Source organism: Gadus morhua, chromosome 18 (genome assembly GCF_902167405.1).
Source record: "Gadus morhua chromosome 18, gadMor3.0, whole genome shotgun sequence".
NCBI lineage: Eukaryota > Metazoa > Chordata > Actinopteri > Gadiformes > Gadidae > Gadus > Gadus morhua.
Window position 1 is genome coordinate 22663754 of NC_044065.1, and position 20538 is coordinate 22684291.

Genomic DNA, 20538 nt, shown 5'->3' on the forward strand with positions numbered 1-20538 from the left:
TGTTTGGGTTCACTTTTGTTTACAGTATGCATTTTGGGTAGCCAAAGGTCCTTTTTGGATTATCCAAAAGGACCCTGACCAGAACGAAAGTACATAAAAGGAGCTGGAGACTTCATCTTTTATGCTTTGTTGATCTGCTTTTACACAAAGCATCACAAGTCCTAGGGCTAGGGCTCAGTAGTGTTTCCAAGGGATATGGAGTTACCCAGGGTACTACATCAGCTTGGTTTTGGAGTTGTGTGTAACCGGCCGGGAGGAAAAACAATATTATAGTTTTCCCAGCACTGTGAGAGTACATGATACAGTTATTCTGAGAGAGAATTCTACAGGTTCTCAGCTTTCCAAAAGAGACCAAGAATGTGATTAGAGGTCATACTATGAAGGAGCAGTGCTCTCTAGAGTAGGCGCAGTGCAAAAACAAAAAAATGGCCAAAAATGGCCCGAAACACTAAGTGGTTAACTTACTTGAGAAATGTGTGCTTGGAGGTTTCTGGATGTTGTATGCTTATCAATGCTCATTTTGACCATGTGAATGAGGCTGCAGTGCAATTCGATTATTTCCCCAAATCATTCAGCACAAGGGGCTTGGTACCTACAGGTTCAGACTTCAGAATTTCAAATGGTTGGACTTACTCCACCTCTGGTGTTTGACGAGCAGGTATAAGATGCTAGACATGCTGCTTTGGGATGCCTGAAAGTAGACCACAGAGAAAGGGCTTCGAACCAACAACTTTTCCACTGAGAGTAAAACCACCTCACAGCGCACACTATCCTCCATTTCCACTAGCTGTTACTACTCTTGAGATCAGGAACAACTAGAAGCTTCTTACTGACTGCCATTCTCACAAGAGCAAACTAAACTGGAATCCAACAAAGTAGAACTTTTCAGAGAAACAAAATTGGCAGCTCTTACTCGCGCGCACAAGCCATAGAAACAGTGGTCCAAACGCTCACCATAAAACACAAAAGCAGGACGTTTCACCGGAAAACCAGATCGATATTACCCTGGCTCCGCCCGCCTAAGTACTTCCGCTCAATTTGAATTTCCATTCAGCACTAGGTCTTGGTCTGCGGTATGTTAGTGGGTTTTCTCCGTCAAAATGTTCTGCGTCCAATCAGCGAACAGAGGAAGTGGCTGAGATTAATGACGTTAAAGTCAGCTCTCATTGACGGACATCTTCACGCATGGTGTTTGGTTTGTTTACAGGCTGCGCGCAACGTGATTCCCGGCCAAACGTTAGAGATTGGTTATGGCAGATTCAGAGCGGCACTGGGCAGATCCAATAGTTTTAAACTTCAACATACAACCGCCTTCAAGTGAGTTAAGGTTTGTCAATTGTGTAGGTCCAGACTCTCTGTACAAATGAAATGAAGTACGAGAGTCTGGTAGGACCAGGCTAGAGCAATATAGCAGAGTCCTTGCAACATAGTGCACGCACACACAGCAATAAAGACAGGATCGTGCCACGCAACCATAACATAAAGCTCCAAGTTATACAGTGCCAAAAAGAACAAGACAAACTGTTAGCCACTCACCATACTCAGTGTCGTAAAAGATGATGAACTTCTGCCAGCGCAGCTCTTCCACGAGGGTCAGCATGACGTCGTTAAGGCGTACGGGTGGGCGAGCGGACAGCGTGTAGCGCTGCCCCCCCGGGCTTGGGTTGAGGTGGCAGCCGGTCCGCGGCGACCCCTCGCCCTTGCGCTGCACGTAGAGGTGCGGGATGTGCATGGCGTCGGTCAGGGTACTGCAGGGCGCTGGCCGCGGCGCACCCCCGGGAGGTCACCAGCGCCAAGATGCCCTGGTTCATCAGCTCGCAGGCTGCAAGAGAGATAGTCGGCTTTGTATATGCTTGTATATATGTTCATCATGGTAATATACACTTTTGAAAGACCGCATTGTAGGACCAACACAGAAGTTGCTCATAACACTAAGTATGGTCCTTTTATGTACCTGGGCACCGGTAGTAGACTAAACCATCAACGTACAAACATAGACACCACATTGGCCTCTGGGTCGCACGTTAACATCAGTACTGGCCTGTAGGTGAGGTAATATGGGGAGCCCCAGCTCTTTGGGATAACGAGCAGTATTGATTACATTTCTCAACAGATTTCAATGAGTCGTTTTTATAATACGCCAACATATTCATTATTTCGCTAACCACAAGGAAAATTCCTCTGCTTTCTCGTAGATCACAATCAATCAATCAATATCCTTTATTTAACCAGGTAAAATTCATTGAGATTAAAATCTCTTTTTCAAGAATGACCTGGCCAAGAAGGCAGCACCATGATATAATAAGAACAATCAACCACAATTCTCATACACCACATTCAAAGTACAATACAAGATCAGGGACAAGACTATATGAAGATTGAAATTAGTACAGTTAAAAATTAAATAAATAAACTGGTGACAGATGAATGAAAAAACCCGGCCGTTATCAGAAAATAGCTTTACAAACAATTGCATTGACCAAGAGAACTATCTTCTCTGTCCTTCAGGATTCCTTTGAATTCTCCCAAGGTGACCAGCTCCGGCAGCTTCAGCTGCTTTTGCACAGTGTTCCAGGCATAAGGCGCAGCATATTGAAAGGCCTTTTTCCCTAACTCAGTTCTAGCTCTGGGTACCAACATCTGTAACACATCCCTAGAACGCAAACCATAGCTACATTTGTTTGTGGACATCACACCATCTTTCACCGTCTGGTTCGGGACATTGGGTTGCGAAATCAATGTGGACCATGACGGGAAAAAGATTAAAATAAGACGGGCATCTTTAGAAGTAAAAACGCAAAATGACATGGGTTGGAGAAATATTAGAGTTATAGTGCTGTGTTAGTTTAAAGGCCCTATCCTTACTTGCCCTCTTCAAAGTGGCAACTTTGTCAATGTATCGCAGCAACTGGTCGAAGCAGTCAATGCGGTGTCTATGATTAAATGTCAATGGACTAAACTACTACTACCCATGATGAGTCTAGATAAGTCTACTAAAAAGGAACATTAAAGAAGCGGGCGCATAATTGAGCAACAGCTGTGTTCGTGCTATGGTGATACCTCACGATGCTATGCAGATGGCAGTAGTTCAGGAGGTTGAGCCTGCTGACTTGAAAACGGAAGGTTGCTAGTTCGATCCCTGGCTCCTCTTGGTTGAGTGTCGAGGTGTCCCTGAGCAAGACCCCTAATCCTAACTGCAACCGAAAATCTGGTCAGCTATAAGTCCTAAATATAAAAATTATATGCCTCTGTGGGAAGGGTTTTTAAAACCCTTTGAATGATAAAAACTGACAAAACAAGACAAAGCTAACGATAAAATTAACTGAAGCTTATTCAAACTAAATGTATTATTTTTATTTCCAATACAGCCCTTTCAATTGAATTCAAATGGACAGAATCTAACTGAATTAGATTGAACTGAACCAAATTGAAAGACAGATATGGGGGAGGGTCAGAGACATGGAAAATTGTATAAAATATAGAAAATATCTTTCGGTTGTCTTTGAAAAGGAAAATCCATTGGCATTGCAGATGTAATGTCCCCATGCTGACAAAGCTCTTTGAATTGAAAGTAAGAAACAGACATCCTTAGGGGTGATGGGCCTAGAGGATATTAAGATACATGTTTAGTTAGTTTCTGTTTGTATCTACTGCACAACTGGGCAATGCATGTTTATGTTTGAACGCAATTAGGATTGAGCTACGGCATTAATAACTTACCTCAAGCTATTTAATGAAGCTGGCTCAAAACAACGACAATCAAAATCCTTATTTTAATGCTATGCAAATTAAACATGGTTTATGCTGCTTATTGGATTCATTTCGGTCTTTTCAACTTGACATCGTTCAACAGTGATAACCCATTTTTCAATTAACTCCATTAACCGGCATTATATGAGAAAGCCAGTTTCTTTAAGGTACTCTGGGTTGAATTGAGTAGCATCTTACAGAATGGATTTTGCAGAAATTTATAATATTAGAAAAGTATGTTTTAATTAGTGTAAAACCGCATAAAATAAGAAATGTGTGCCTTCCTTCCACCCGCTCCCTGGCGCTATAAAGAAGTGTCGGAGAAGCCTAGCCCTTTCTCGGACGGCTCTACAATAGCCTATGAGGACTTCAGGACCAATTTAGGATTGATTGTAAAATAGCGTAGCGAATCGCAGTTAGACGGTAGACAGGGATTGCATAGAGGCGTATGCATTCTTTAATAAGTGCATGTTTTGAGGACGTTTCCCTGTTTGATAACTAAAAGTAGGCCTCCACTCTTTCTGATCCAAAGCTTTTTTTCTGATCCAAAGCTTTTTTTCTGATCCAGAGCTTTTTTTTTTTTTTTTAATACAAACAGCGCATTGAACTACCAGTTGATGACGCTGTGCTCAGTCAGCAGAAAGTAAAACCTCTTTAATAGGTCCATGAGTACAACCGACAAGTCAACGGGCAACCTGCCGGGTTAATGCCCTCCTCCCAGCCAATCAGAATCAGGCATTCTTAAATGAAGTAAAATAAATAAACTAACAACCCCACTCACACTCGTGTTATATTGCTTAAAGGTGTCATTGCATCGTATTCACTGATTTTGTGGTGGTCACTAAGTAAGGAATAATCACCGAGAGGCCGGGCAATAAACAGTTTGATATGCCCGGCTCGTGGACGGCTTACCGCCCGAGACGAAGTCGAGGGCGGTAACCTTCCGCGAGCCGGGCATATCAAACTGTTTATTGCCCTGCCTTGAGGTGATTATTCCGTTTATTCTACTTCGCGCCGGCCAAAATAATAAAACAATTCAAATACTTTAATAATTAGCTTTTTTCTTATTCGTATTGCATGCTTATTAAATGTATACTCTGTTTACGTTCATCTCCCTCGAAAAGTAGTTCCCTTTAGAACTACGGTGAATAACGTTAGCTCAGCTGTAGGTAACTCGTTTCTATAGCAACCACACAAGGCTGGATCTGATCACTAGTTTAATAACGTAGCTGCTACATTCGTATCAAGTCAGCTTTAATGACGATCGATCAAACATGCACTCCTTGGTTTATTTTTACTACGGACCTCATGTTGGAAATGTATGTGATAGAAAACGATGCAAGCGGCGTATTGATCTACTGTGCTCAGTCAGCAGCAAGTAGAACCGACAAGTCAGCGGGCAATATGCCGGATTAATGCACCCCTCCCAGCCAATCAGAATCGAGCATTCTTAAAGGAAGTAGAATGATAGCAATTAATGAATGCACTCTGAGTCGGTTTTGGTGAAAAAAATATAAATAAATATTCATGAATATTCATGACATGCAAATATCTCACCTCTGATTGGCTAACAGCACTGTCCATCACTGCAATAAACCCAATTAAACTTCCAGAGAGACACGGGGGGGGGAGAGTGATCTCTTGGCCAAGAAAGAAGAGTTAAGGATGTTATGGTTGGATTGAACATTCATTCACCGTGACCGAGGCACCGCGGGCACCACGGCCGTGGCCACGGCAACCCGCGTCTCCCGCGACTCTCGCCGTGCCCCGTGAACGAATGAATGAATGGCCCGGGAACCGTGGGCACTGCGGCCCGGGAACCGCGGACACCGTGAGCGCGGCCATGGCACTCCCGCATCTCCGCCGTGCCCCGTGAATTAGCCTAATGAATTTCCCGAGAACTGCGGGCACCGTGACAGCGCCCCTGGCAACGCAGCCTGGGAACGGCTGGCACGGCACTCCCGCGGCTCCCGCCGTGCCCCGTCATTGAATGAATGGCACGGGCACCGTGACAGCGGCCCTTGCAACGCGGGCACAGCAGTCCGGGAACCATGGCACCCTCGCATCTCCCGCGACTCCCCGAATTCCTGAGCCATCCCGAATGGCTCAGTGGAGAAACCATGCTACATTTAGACTATCGTAAAATCCATTTTAACTACCTGAGGATGGCCATGGGCAATAATATGTTTTGTTATACATACGCATTAGATAATTGTACTTTTTCAATTGGATGAATGCATTGCTTTTTTCTGCTTTAGCAATACTCATGTGCTTCAACAACGAGCAGGCTAAAATTATTTTCCTTTTCAGCTCTGAGCATGTGCCTAAAATGTTCAAGTGCTTCCCGATGTCATGTGCAAAATAATATTTTGGCAACAGATGAATTCAGTCGCAGCAAACCTTTTATCTACTATGAAACCACATTAAAACTACAACAACAACTGTGATTTCCTGCCCGGTTGTTGGGGTTTGTTGATACCGCTGTCCTTTGTAAACTGTAGGGACAAAAGCCAACCCTTATCTGATCTCTTCAATAGATTATGAGCCTCAATGCCACAGAGCTCCCCCTCCAGACTTCCCCCGCTACCGCTTCTAGAGAGAACAAATGTGAAAGTGTTGTCTTTGGAGGAAACGCAAAGAGCCCATTACCTCTACATTTTGTTAGAACATATTTAGGGGAATGCACCACGGATCGTAAAAACAGGTTCTTCTGCCTCCTATCTGAGTCCCGACTAGGATACATCCAAAGTAATTGGACAATTTACATTAAATTGTGACAGTAACTGTTTTCAATGGTTAATGACCTAATGTAGCCCAAGCAGCCTATGGAATTGAGGGACAGATAAGGTAATAATGATAATCAATAAACAGGACAGGGTAAATTATCTGAAACATGGACACGGTATAAATCCATATTCAGGAGTTGATTTACGATGTGTTCACCATACCTCCCCCTATTATTTACATGAAAGTTACCCCGATGCCCCGCTATTTCTCTACAGTAGCCCAGAGCGGAAAATAATCTCGAGAGAGGAGGCCATCTTATCTCAAGATAACTATCGTACTTGTTAACTATGCACTTTCGTTGTAGGCTACAAGCTAAAGAACAATTTATAAAACCATCAAGGAACCTCATCTCTTGACCCCTTGGTACTCGAAGCTGTCAATGACGATGACATCATGTTGGAAGTACCTACTGCCAACAAAGCTACTCCTAAATTGTTGAACGGGCAAGGTGAGGGGGTATTCAGTCCGTTGCCACTTAATCCTACTCACTGCACCTTTAATCAAAAGCATCTTCAATGTTTTCAGATATCTCATTGAGGAGCTTGGAGGGGGTAAGGCTAAAGGACATAATAGGCTACAGACAATGTGGGGATCGTACCAAGAACGTTACAGCTTCTTAAGTGCGTTGGATGCTTTTACACATACGGTTTAGTGCTGGGAAAGGGGGGGAATCGGGACTCAGTGAGTTATGGCTCCTCTTTTAATCACAGTTATGACTTTGCTAAATTATGCCTAGTTGTCCTTTAGTTAAAGGGACTCCCTCTGCAATATAATGGCTCTTAGTCTTGCAGATGGCGGGAAGGGGAGAAAAAAGAGAGAAAAACAAACATAAAGGGCCATAAGAGCTATCATTCTCTCTGAAGGTGTATATTGTGATAGATATTGTTGTTGGTAAATTTGTTTCCAATCAAGAGGACCAAATTTAAAAGCTGCTTTACAATTTTAATGTTAAATTTTGAATTAGGGCCTGCTGAAATTGCATAGGGACATTATGAACTCTTTAGAGATGCACTTTGTTGCATCATGCAATACGATTTTGATTTGAATCAAAGGAACATACTTTTATTGCAGCTAGTTATTAACATTACATTGCCAATCTGATGCATTGTCTGTGACTTGCCAATGTTGCAATAAAAAAAATGAATGAGAAAAAACATTACGTTGCCATTAACCCAAAGTATTACTCTGAAAACACTGCAATCGTCATCTTCTTCTGTAACCCTTCCAGTCAAACAGCCTTTATTCACCAATACAGCTCGTGTTGGTTTAGAGCAGTGGTTTTCAAACTGTGGGGCGCGCCCCCCCTGGGGGGCGCCAGAGTTCTTCAGGGGGGGCGCGACGTGAGAAAAAAATAAACCCGAAGAAAAACCTGAAAGTCGATGATTCAAATCATCAATCGTACTTCAACTGTAGAAGTAACCTAACTAAATCAATTTTCAACCGTTTATCTTCGTGCAAACCATTTAACAAATCTACACACTTGTATCTTCAATAATATCGAAACAGAATTTCGATATCATTTAAAATTTCTTCAGAACCACCGTTTTAGTTTCATACCGCTTCGTTTTCAGCTGTTTTCATTGAAGACGTCTGCCCATTCTGATACACCTACTTCTAGACATCGTAACTCATTCATTTTTCAACCGTTTACCATCGTTCAAACCATTGAACAAATCTACACACTTGTATCTTCAATACTGTCCAAACGGAATTTTGATAGAATTTATACTTTTTTCAGAATCACAGTTTTAGTTTCAAACCGGCATCGTTTTCAGTTGCTTATAACAATTTAGGTCACCATAGCAACGCCGGTAAACACACCGCGCCGAATAGTCGAATCTCTGGACTGAAAAAGCAGATCTGATTCGACTGAAAATTCAGAGTCGGGGACCCTGAATGAATCTGTGTAAACTGGCAGTTTACACAGATTAAGATGTTCAAATGTATTTAAAAAAGGTTAAGCTAAAACATGCTTAGATAAAGTTGTTAAATTGTGTTAAGAAATGTGTTTAAAAACGCACAAAGATGTTGTAATGTTTCATAAATATGTTTAAAATGTTTAAAAAATATGTTTAAAAAATATGTTTCAAATGTTGAAAAAATATGTTTCAAATGTTTTAAAATTATGATCAGAGATGTTTCAAATGTGTAAAATAATTAAGATAGCTTTCAAAACACAGGTCTTTAGGGGGGGGGGGGGGCTCAGCTGAATTTTTTTTTCTGAGGGGGGCTCACTCTCTCACACTTTGAAAACCCCTGGTTTAGAGTTACCTCTCCCACGTCCCCAACACAATGAAAAGGAAATGAGATTTGTTCACATGTCGAAGGGGGCAATAAAAACGCAGATAATCGATGCAGAGAGGAAACACAAAGACCAGACTAGCGTGACAAAACCAAAAGATTAGCGCTACCTATGCATGGCTTGATTGGGGAGATAAGTTGCACCAGACAAAGTAGAGTTACACGAGGAGGGGATTATTGACTGCCTTCCCCGCCCCGTGGCTGTGATCCTTCTGTGTGGGTCTCCTGATCTACACTATCCGTAGACTGTACCTCATCCATCAGTCCGGCCGCTGACACTCCACGCTCTCTGCAGCGTATGATGGCACACATGTCAGGAAGAGTTAAAGGGTTCCTGTTTGACCAGCAGGTATACGAGTGACATCATAGGGTGGAGAGTCCACCCAGATGACTGTCAGCCTACCAGTCTACACAGTGGACTGTACCACCTTGTAGGCTGATCTGTATCCATCATACTGGGTGGACTCTCCCACTTGTGAGGAACATTAAGGGAACCAATAACCTTGTGATAGCTAATGAAGAGCACACCCGGTGGTATAAAAGGAGATTCCAAGAGGCCTCTAATCATGCCTGTGTTTACTCTGAAATACAGCTGTTGTGCTACTAGGAAAAGAAAGAGGGCTCCTCTTGTTATCTTGCTATTTATACTCCTCTCCTCTCCTCTCATTGTGCTGTCCCCTGTTCTCTAAGGGCTCAATGCACATTTTTTCAACCTAGGCCAAAGGGTCTTAATTTCTCTTATGGTTAATTAAACTATCTATCTCTGTAGTCTCTACCCCCTTTAGCTGTTCGCCCCCTTCGCCCACCACTCTCACCACTGTGGCCGCTACCAAGAACCTTCACTTAACAAAACCAAGGAAATAAATAACCTGCTAAGGAGTGTGGGGGAGAAGGAGGGGAAATACAATAGCCTGCTTAGCTAATCATGCTAGAAAAACGCTATAGCCTGCTTGTCTTAGCACTCTGGATAATGCAATGGCCTGTTTGGCCAATCATGCTAGGAAAACGCTGATTGGCCATTCACGTCTGAAAATTCTGTAGCCTGCTTTGCTAACGAAGTTAAGCAATAACTTCTTCAAGCTATTGTAGAATAGCTTGAAGAATTATGCAAATCACACTGTAAAACACAGATGTCTGTTTGCTAATCCTACTTCTGGTCTTTACCCCATGCCCCATTTCTTTCTTTCTTTCTTTCTTTTCTTTCTTTTTTTTCTCTTTCTTCTTCTTTTCTTTCTTCTTCTTTCTTTCTTTCTTTCTCTTTCTTATTTCTTTCTTTCTTTCTTTCTACAAACTTTGGAACCCTACTGCTTCCTATTTTTTTAACTATCAACTCCATTCCAATTTGAAAAAGGTTCAGATTAGCATTCTTTTTGTTTTAAACTTTATACGATATTCTACTTCTAAAATATTAGTCAAATTTTATTCTCGGAATATTATTAGAATAAGTTTATTATCAGTCTGTTACGAGGCTAATTAAAGCTAAAAAATGTGTTACCAAAAACTAAAGTGTGACTGCTAATAAAGATTAATATAATAATGATGTGCTGATGTGTATGGGTGTGTCTGCATGCGTTTGTGTGTATGTGTATGATACTGTTTCATTTGTGTATACATGGGTTAAGGCGTGCGTAAGTGAGTGTTTGTGTGTGTGTGGTGTGTGCATGTTTTTGTGTGTGGGAACTGGTTCCTGGGTGTGTGTGATGGAGAGCAAGAGGCAGAGAGAGAGAGACTAATGATGTATTAGTGAGCGGTTGATCCTTCCCTCTGACTGGGAGCCCAGCTCTCATCCATCACAAGCGACCAGCTCAGGGACGCCCTAATCACTCATCCACTCTACGACAGCACACACACGCTCTCAAGACCCAACAAACAGCCGCCAGACCCTAACGCACAAGCAGACATGCACACACCTAAAAGGAACCCCCCCGCTCCACCAACACACACACTGTCAAAAAAGACCCAGCACACACCTCCCAAACCCGAACACATACACAGACTCAAACACACACACACACACACACACACACACACACACACACACACACACACACACACCACACACACACACACACACACACACACACACACACACATTTCAATGTCTTTATTTGTGTCCGCATTTATAAAATACATTGCAAGGGCACAAATATTTTCAGTTGCTTTTGATGCCCTACATCCTCAAAACAACATGTTGCAGTACTTGATACAACATGCACAGAATAGACAATACGTACACATGAGCTTATTCTGCACACAGTCTGTTAACAGACAGATAAAATCTATGGGTACAGAAAACACCTCCTCCTCCAAGTAGCTTGGCTGCCTATAATGGAGGAGATTGAGCAATATGTTGCAAACTGCTTTGCTTTACATTTGGATAACCTCATAATTCTCAAGCCTCTGACCACCAGCCTGTGGACATGACCTAGGCTATATAGGCACACACACACACACACACACACACACACACACACACCACACACACACACCACACACACACACCCACACACACACACACACACACACACACACACCTTACAGGGGAGGACTCAGAAGTTCTCATTAAGGTTCTTATAAGACCGATGGCAAATAGTATTTTAAACCTGGCAGCCGCCAGCCAAGAGAATTTGCAATGTGTTGTTAAGTAGAAGAGTTGGTTGGATGGTGTTCACAGCCGTGCGCCTGATGTATGATATCTCTTCTGCTGCCAGTCAGGCGCAGGAACACAAGCAGAGCTAAATAAGTGCTACATCCAAGGACCTAACCATGGGAACCACCCGTTTAATTACTGTTGCTACCCCAGCGGTAGCTTTGTGAGTCTTCTCAGATTTACTGGGGTATAAATGTACTGTTGCCAGGTCAATGTATAAACTCACATGAAATACTTCTTCAGTTTATTACGATTAACAAAATGACAGTTATTTAAAGGCACATTAGTAGAAATAAGTAGGTAAAAGTACACCTAAAATCATGGGAAATTGACCCGCCTAATTTGGGAAAAATTAAACAAGTGCAGGTAGAGCACACCCTAGAGATTATGAGACCAGTGATGGAGGTGACCACAATTTATTCCTTGCCACTGGGGGCTGTGACCTACAGACCATGTTTGAATAATAGCAGCAGCAGAACTGGGTTTAAGGTCCATTTTATGTCTGTCTCTCCTGTCCCTTTCTACTTCCTCGCTCGGTTTCTCTTCCCTGTCTCACAAACTATCCATTTCTTGCTGACTCTCTCACTGTCTTTCTATTCCTCGCCCCCTTCTTTCCTTCCCAACTCTATCTTTATTGAAATTGATATTTCTATCTTTAAATGACTTTCCCATTCTCTGATCTGTCGTTATAGTTCCCTCCCTCCCTGCCGGAGACAAGGGGGGTAAGAGACTCTCTCTCTCTGTTCTCTTCCGCCAGGAGCCATGCCTCACCCCCGATGGCTCCTGTCAGCCCATAAAACAGACAGGCCTGGCGGGGGTCGTAGTGGTGGAGTACCGGAGGGGGTCGGAGGTGAGACCCTCAGCCTGAGCACAGAGCAAATTGGGGGGAGGAGCATCCAGCCATGACATCAGACGGGGAGAGTATGGGAGTGACAACATAGGAAACTTGGAGACCGAGGAGAGTGGAAGTTAGCAACGCAAGCAAGAAGCAGATAGCGGGCATGGGGAGGGAGAGAGTAGAGAAAATATCAGTACTGGCTGCAGAGGGTGAGTATTATATCGTCAACATTTCGGGAACAATCTCACAATATGAGCATTGCGTGAGGGCCGTTATGACATCAGTTCAGGTTAGGCCCGCCACAAGCTTTTACCATGCACAGCGACTAGAAATGTGGTTTTACTCAAAACTAAACCAATCCGGCTGTTTGAGATATCCCTTAGCGTTCATATTGTAGTATTAAGTATTGTATGGTATAGTATTCTTACTGGTGCTACACACTTATTTCCTTGTTTGCTTCACGTTTCCATAGGCAGCTGAGCTCAGCTGAGCTTTATAGGAAACACCTGTGAGACGAGGCGATTCAGAAACTGTCCACCTGCTAGCTCTCTCGCTCTCACTCTCTCTCTCGCTCTCTCTCACCTAGAAAGCATCACTGACCACCTGAACCATCAGTGTCACAAGGAAGTTTAGAGCTAATCCTACTGGGCCACCAGCAGGCCCAGTATGATTAGATCAAAACTTCCTTTTGACACCTGTCACACATTTCATTCTCTCTCTCTCTCTCTCTCTCTCTCTCTCTCTCTCTCTCTCTCTTCTCTTTCTCTCTCTCTCTCCCGTGCGCATGCGTGAGCGTTTGTGGAGATTGTGGTGTCGGAGCGCGACTGTTTTCTGTAAAGGTTTGGTTTTTACATACTTTTTCACTTTTATTTTTGTATTATTGTCACAAGCACGTTTGAGCACTGGTTCGAGGTTTTTAAAAATACGGCGGCAGCCTGCGGTAAGCTGGTTGTTGGTTGTGCAAAAAAATGAACACGGGTTTGAGAAATCTCTCGCGACGGCATGGCGTTAAGGTGCCGGTCGGCGTGGAGTTTTCGGTGGAAGAATGTGGGTTAGCGGCTGGTGAGGTGGTGGGCTGTGATAGTATTAAGGCATTGTCCAGAATGAATGGCGCTGTAGTTATGTTTCTAGACGCAATAGATAAAGTTAACTCTTTTCGAACGTGGCATCGTTCTGAGAAACACGCAAACTGCATTTTTTCCGCTTAATAATCCCTCAAAAATAGTTATTCTGCCTAATTTGCCTCCCTTTGTAAGCGATGACGCTTTGGAAAGGGAATTGTCCCGTCATGGGCAGCTTGTGTCGGCTATAAAGATGATGTCATCGGGTTGTAAATCGCCTAAACTGAAACACGCAGTGTCTTTCAGGAGACACGATCCTAAAGGCTGGAAGTGATGAATTGAATTTGGCTTTGAGGTTTAAAATTGATGGTTTTGATTACACGATTTATGCGACTACAGAAGCAATGAAATGCTTCGGATGTGGTCAGGCGGGTCACGCTGTGCGCAGCTGTCCGGATAAAGTGACTGCGCCGTTGCAGGGCTAGTGGAGCCGGTGGAGCCGGCGGGGCAAAGGGCTCTGCCTGAAGCAAAGCCCTTTGACTGGAGGGAATATAGCTGACACAATGGCACTGGCTGCCAAACTGGAGATCCACTCAATTCGCATCGCGGAACAACTTCTTGCAAGCCTAAGGAATACTGTATTAGAAGAGGAACATAACCTACTGAAAGACTGGAGTAATGGATTGAAGATACCAGATCAGAATGATCCTTTTCCGCGGTTGGCTGTTAAGGCCAAACTAACAGACTCTGAGGAGCTGAGCCCTCTTCTGGAGGTGGGGAGTAAGGAGTGGATGGCACTGGACTGTATTAAGGGGAAAACTCTGTATAAAGTGTGTGTTAAAGCTGTGAACAAAGGGAAGCTAAAGACTAGAAAGGATACACCCTGGAGAGAACATTTCAGGGTCAAAGGAGAGACAAAACCTGCCTGGGGCATGCAGAGGCGCTGCATCCCACTAGGCATACCAGGCAATTGCTTGGGGCCCCGGGCCACTACTAGGGGGCCCCCTAGAGCCCCCCCCCCTGTGTGTGTGTGTGTGTGTGGAAATTAAGCATGTGTAAGCATGCATATGTTTGACTGTGAAAGGAAAAGTGATATCAGAATATGTTGCTTGGTGGGGACTTTTATTCCAAGCATCTTATACCATGTTCACATACATTTCTTCATATCGGGGGGCTCAAGAGCGGAATTGGTTTCAGAGGAACGCTACAGGACTATGAACCAGTTTGAGAACAAGAACACATCATGGAATGGAGAGAGTGATAAATAGATAAGAGAGAGGGAGAAGAGAGCAGGAGGGAGAGAGGGAGATGAAGGATGAGTGTGATTAAACATGTTGATTAATCACCCACATCAGGACATGACAGAGGGTAAGTCTTAGTCCTATTTGACCTCTCTCTCTCTCTCCTTTGTCGCTTCACCATTTGTTATTCTCATTGTTTCCTCACCTGTCAGCGGGGAAATTTTCCCCTCAACATCTTTAAGAAGGGGGGAGAGTTGTGCTTCTAAGGCTTCTGAAGGTGCTTATATAAGCCATAAGGGTGTGTGGATATTTGTATGATGTGTGGGTGTGCACATGCATCTGTCTGTGCAAGTGTGTGTGTGTGTGTGTTAGGGATGCAAATTATCGAGTAATTCATTAATCAATAGTTGTTTCATCTTATCGATCGAAGATCGATTAATTGATAAGCGGCAATTCTTCTGAGAAGCTGAATTTCCTTCTGAATGTGACACATCTCATCTCATCTCATCGTCATCCGCTTATCCGGGGTCGGATCGCGGGGGGAGCAGCTCAAGCAGGGGGCCCCAGACTTCCCTTTCCCGGGCCACATTGACCAGCTCTGACGGGGGGATCTCGAGGCGTTCCCAGGCCAGTGTTGAGATATAATCTCTCCACCTAGTCCTGGGTCTTCCCCGAGGTCTCCTCCCCACTGGACGTGCCTGAAACACCTCCCAAGGGAGGCGCCCAGTCAGTGGGCATCCTTGCCATATGCCCGAACCACCTCAGCTGACTCCTTTCTAAGTAAAGGAGCAGCGACACATTTGAATGTGACACATTTAGGTGGTAATTCAACGATGTCGTTTAGTTGTTTACTTTAAAATACTTCCACATATTGTGCATTTGGCGTCTTTGTCGTCATTAACCAACTTAAAGTGGCTCCATACTGCACTCCGTTTTGCCGTCTTCATCGTGTCAGTGTCCCGCTTTTCGTTTGTCTTGTGCTGCTTCGCTTGTGTTCCCGCTTGTGTTCCCGCGTGTGCGTCAAGTACGTCTGGCGTCAAGCGCGCCCTCACGTGGACGGGTGGGGAATTACGGGTTAAAAACGTGATTAATTGCAAGTAATTTATTTTAATCGAGTAATCTCTTATCGATAATTAATCGATTCATTGTTTGCATCCCTAGTGTGTGTGTGTGTGTGTGGGTGTGGGTGTGTGGGTGTGTGGGTGGGTGTAATCACTCACATGTGTGCATGGGTATGAATATAGCTCTATGGATATGGTGTGGCAGGTGTCCCAGTGGGGATCATTCCTACAGAGATGGTTCGAGTTATTTCCATAAGAAGCAGCAGCTCTATCGATAAATTATTGATAAGACGATGGCAAACCAAAGACTTAACCGTCAAAGGATACTTGACCATCTATATATTCTCAGCCCCAGCCAGACTCATTCAAATGTATGGGTAGGGCTCTCAGAAAATCCCCCTCATTTTGTACCTTACTATCACCATTCCACCATTCCAAATAATTATTTTTTAAGTCATTTAGCAGAAACTTTTATTCAATACATTTAGGAGAAAGTAGGGTTCAGGACATCTTGAATCCCTACAGGTAAGTTGTAGATATTGGGGACTAAACCCAGGAGCTTTTGGCTGGAGGTCAAAGTGGTGGACCTCAACCACTAGACTTTCAATGAATTGATTATATTGTGGATGAAATATGTCAATAGTAACGGTTACATTTAGGTGCAAAAAGAGTAGGTGTTGAAACATGAAACAAGCGCCACAGAACGACTGTGCAGGGGTGATGATTGGGGGGTGTCCTTCAAGGTCAATTTCGTAATTTGCATTTAATTCAAACTCAACCAACGACTCGTAGCAAAGCCATTAAATGCATAACAAAGCCGAGAAGTAATCATACAAAAAAGATGGAAATGGCCATGCTTTCGCCACAGGCTATACAATATAGACTAGCTGGGATTAAACTTAATTTGTCATAAAATTTACACTATCATGCAATTAGCTTGCATGCCATTTTTTGTTGCTGTGAAATAATGGAAGCTTATATTTCTTTTACTCCAATAATTTCAAAGTTGAATTTAGCCTCCTCCGCATTTTCGCCACATTTGTATACCAGGAGATGCAATTCTGAGGGGGATTCACACTTGATGCTTTATATGCGGACATCAATGTCGTTCCGACATCAGCAGAATAAACAGGGGGTTTAGGGGGTTGGGCTTGCAAGGAACGGGATATGACATAGGGTCTAATTTCGCAAGAGGCGGGATAAGTGCGGCCGTTGTCCCTGTTTGTTTTGGTTTAACCACAGACAGCATGGAGGCAGAACGGGTAGAACTCATCTTAAATGTTGCTGCCACATATATTCCTTTGCATCCACAACATCTGAAGCATCTATCAATGAATGATTGGAGCATTAGTTAGAAATAAATAGAAGAAACGTCTAAGAAGAAAGGCGTCACAAATGACTGCGTTACTGGAGAAAGAGTGTATTTTTTGCTTAATTTCACATATAACTAATAATTATAAACACTGGGAAAAATGTTGTTGATTTCTGTGTTTAACTGAGAAAACAGGGAGTGGAAGGCCAGGACCCTATAATGTTCAGCTAACCGGTGATAATAGATTGGGTACCCCCAGCCTGTCCTGCCGGCGATTTGAAGTCGCCCTGCAACAGGGTCTGGAGAGGAGCAATACATTTCTTCCTGCTTCTGATCTGCCTTTACAGGAGCCAAACACCAAGCTGGCTTTTCCCCCTGGCGCACTATTGGCTGGTTTAATACAATGACGACAGGGAAGCGACCGCAAGCACCAAATTGCGTACAGTCATTTGAACTAGGCCCGTTGATCAAGCCTCTTGTGCTAAAGAAGATGACAGTAGCCTACCAAGACCAACGTGCAATGTACGATTGAGCTTGGTCCGCAATAGCCATGGTGTGAACTGATGCATTTTAATTCATTGTATGATGTTTACTTTGAGGATTATGGAAAGACTTATCTTTTAGCTTTCACCACGAATGACTCTGAAAACTAATGCCAACATTTAAATATGTGTTAACCATTCAGTGAACGAAAGGCAACAGGCTGATTATCATTTAGGGTGCCACTCAATGACATGCAAATGCGGGCCGAAGCGTCATCAACACACCCACTCAAGTAGTGTGAGTAATACATACTCAGTGTTTCCCCCAGTAAATGTCTTAGTCAAGGTGGTCAAGGAGGGGGGGGGGGGGGTCTCCCTGGTTAAATTCAATTAAAAAGCTTGATGTCACGACCATTGTTGTGAACACCGATGCATTATTGATCTTTATTTTTACACCTGATGGAAGTATGTTTTCTTTCCCTACGAGAGTTTTCTACTTTGTTAATGCATAATAATTTAAAAAATAAAAAAAAAAATATATATATTTTTTTTGATAATTTATTTTATTTATTTTATATACATTGGTAGTCAAGGCGGGGCCCTATTGTTGATAAGGCGGCCGCCTTAACAACACAGTGCTGGGGGAAACACTGATACTTTCTAGCCCTCTTTCAGGTATAATGTCGAAGAAAATACTACCTCTAGGGTGGCCTTTTTTCAGGAGATTGTCAGGAGACCAACGTCAGGATATGTTGTTCACACACACGGCCCATCAAGAGCATAGCAGGAGAATAGCAGCTATTGAGTGAATGTTTTTAACCCTATAAACATTAAGGGCTCTGTACGTTCAATTCTACAAAAACTAGTTTGCGCAACACTGTTGTCCAATTAACAATGAGAGGGGTGTTTCTAAAATACTTATTTCACTTTTGTACCGTCCCCCTAATGACGTTCTTAACCAGAATTAGACAGCCAGCCAAAACTCCCTTAATGAACGACCCTAGAGTCAGGATATAGCCTTCTAGCTCCAAGTTTAATGAAGGCTCTTGCGGCCATGTAGACATGACTAAAGAGGGAATGCTTACGATGGGCTGAATCAAAGGATGGCAGAAGATGGAATAACATTAGGTTCATCTGCTGGCATTTCCTTAACAAATAAAACACAACAAAAAAGTAATTCCTGTTTACGTAGATTGGTGCAATACCAATCTGATCACTAGTAGTGCTAAGTGCACTAAACAAGAAACAGTGCCTGGAAGGCAGAACACTGCTTGGCAACTGTAATGCCACTACTGGTTATTTACCTTAAACTAAACACCAACTCTCAGTGCTCTTCAGGAAGAAGAATTACCTGGGAAACAGGCCTAATAAGGTTCTTACCTCGACTTTGTGCACTTTTCCATCCAGCCCTGGAAAGGTGTAGGTGATTGGCGATAGAGGGCATGCATTAGGAGCGACTTGACTGTCTTTCAACAGCACTAAATCCCCGTTTGCAGGTTGCAATTTTTCTTATTCCACTCACTGTGACTCTGCAATATTGGTAGACACTGTGCGGAACCTGTTGACGAGAACTTGCCCCTGTCTCTTGCATCTGTCCTAATCAGGGACGGCTGGTAAAACGGGCTAACAGGGCTAAGCCCTCCATACCTTTTACAGTAAAAATGAAAAAATATTAATAAAAACCTTAGAACATTACATTTTACAATTTTGGTAAAACCTAAAGCAGCAACAGCACCAAAAAGTGACAGAAAAACCCAGAATATATGACATATCTTCGTTTTTTTCCTGTGAATGGGCTAAATGTATTCAGCCCAAGCGGAGTAGCGTAAGCTTCCATTCAATTTTGATCGACAGGTATCGTGACACGCCCCCTTCATATGCTTTCCATTTGGACTAAATTAGTTTAGCCCAAAGGCTGACCTAGCACAGTAGCTACAGTACAGTGACCTTCGACCAATCACAGCAAAGTAGCGCAAGTGCAGTATGGCGGGCGTTAGCATGAAAATGAACGAAGTGGATTATTAGGGGTCCAAGCCAACAGGTTGGATCCCTATTGTTTTTGTAGTGTTTATTATTTTTTATTATACTTCCCAGCTAAAAGTGGTACCAGAGCCCAAACCGTAAACGGTGCACACACGCCAATTGCATGACTAGATCCAGGTCCGTGAGGACTACGCAGACGACAAAATCCAGACACGCCGGTCACTAGGTGGCGCTATACCAAGGAAAACGCGTTTGGGGCTATAACTCCCACACCGAACCTCCCACAGTCCAAAACGTTATACCCACAGATTCACTGGAGTTTTTTTCGCAAAATCGCGAAAACCGCTAAAGTGCCTTTTCCCTACTCCTCCCACATTTCTTGCCCAATCGACACCAAACTTTGCGCACGACATCTTCAGACGCACTCCAAAAAAGAAATCCGAAAACTTTTTGGATCCGACCGTCGACGCCGAAACGGTAGCGTTTTGAATATTTGTTTATTGGCTACGTTACACGTGGAAAATAAAAAATCCCCAAAAATCCAAAATTAGACATCGGATCGAGTCCAAATTTTACACACATGTTGGTGCTACCCTTAATGGCGTTCGATAAAAAAATCGGAATATTTCGCCACAAGGAAAATTCTCTTTGGAAAATTACGCCACAAGGCGGCGCCATAAACGAGGAAATTGTATATCTCCTAATTGGCCAAAGGAATGTTCTGAAATCGCGTTTGGGGATATATTTCCCACACCGAACCTCCCACAGTCAAAACCTATATATCCACAGGTTCACGGTAGCGTTTTGAACACATGCTTCGCGTTGTTTTGGCGAAATGTACATTTCTTGGAACCCTGGATAACTGCTTGCAGTTCTAGTTTACTTTCTAATCGGTTTTCTTTAATGTCTTTGGAGGAAAAATTGGAAGTGAAGAGATTATGGACACATCAACCAAACGATGTACAGATTTACTGTCAGGAGTGCGGTCAGAATATGGCCCGTAATAGTGCATTTGTAAGCGGGTCAACAACGTTTCGTATCGAAACATTAAAAAAGCTGTCTAAATAACCCA

At 43.3% G+C, this 20538-nt stretch overlaps 1 protein-coding gene across 1 annotated transcript in view; it reads right to left on the minus strand.

Moving 5' to 3' along the window:
- The window catches only part of LOC115530944 (glutamate receptor ionotropic, delta-1-like), a 614288-nt gene that overhangs the window by 253644 nt on the left and 340106 nt on the right, over window positions 1–20538 (minus strand). Inside the window, 2 exon segments of the mRNA XM_030339799.1 lie at window positions 1537–1747; window positions 1749–1822. Coding sequence (XP_030195659.1) covers window positions 1537–1747; window positions 1749–1822 — 285 coding nt within the window.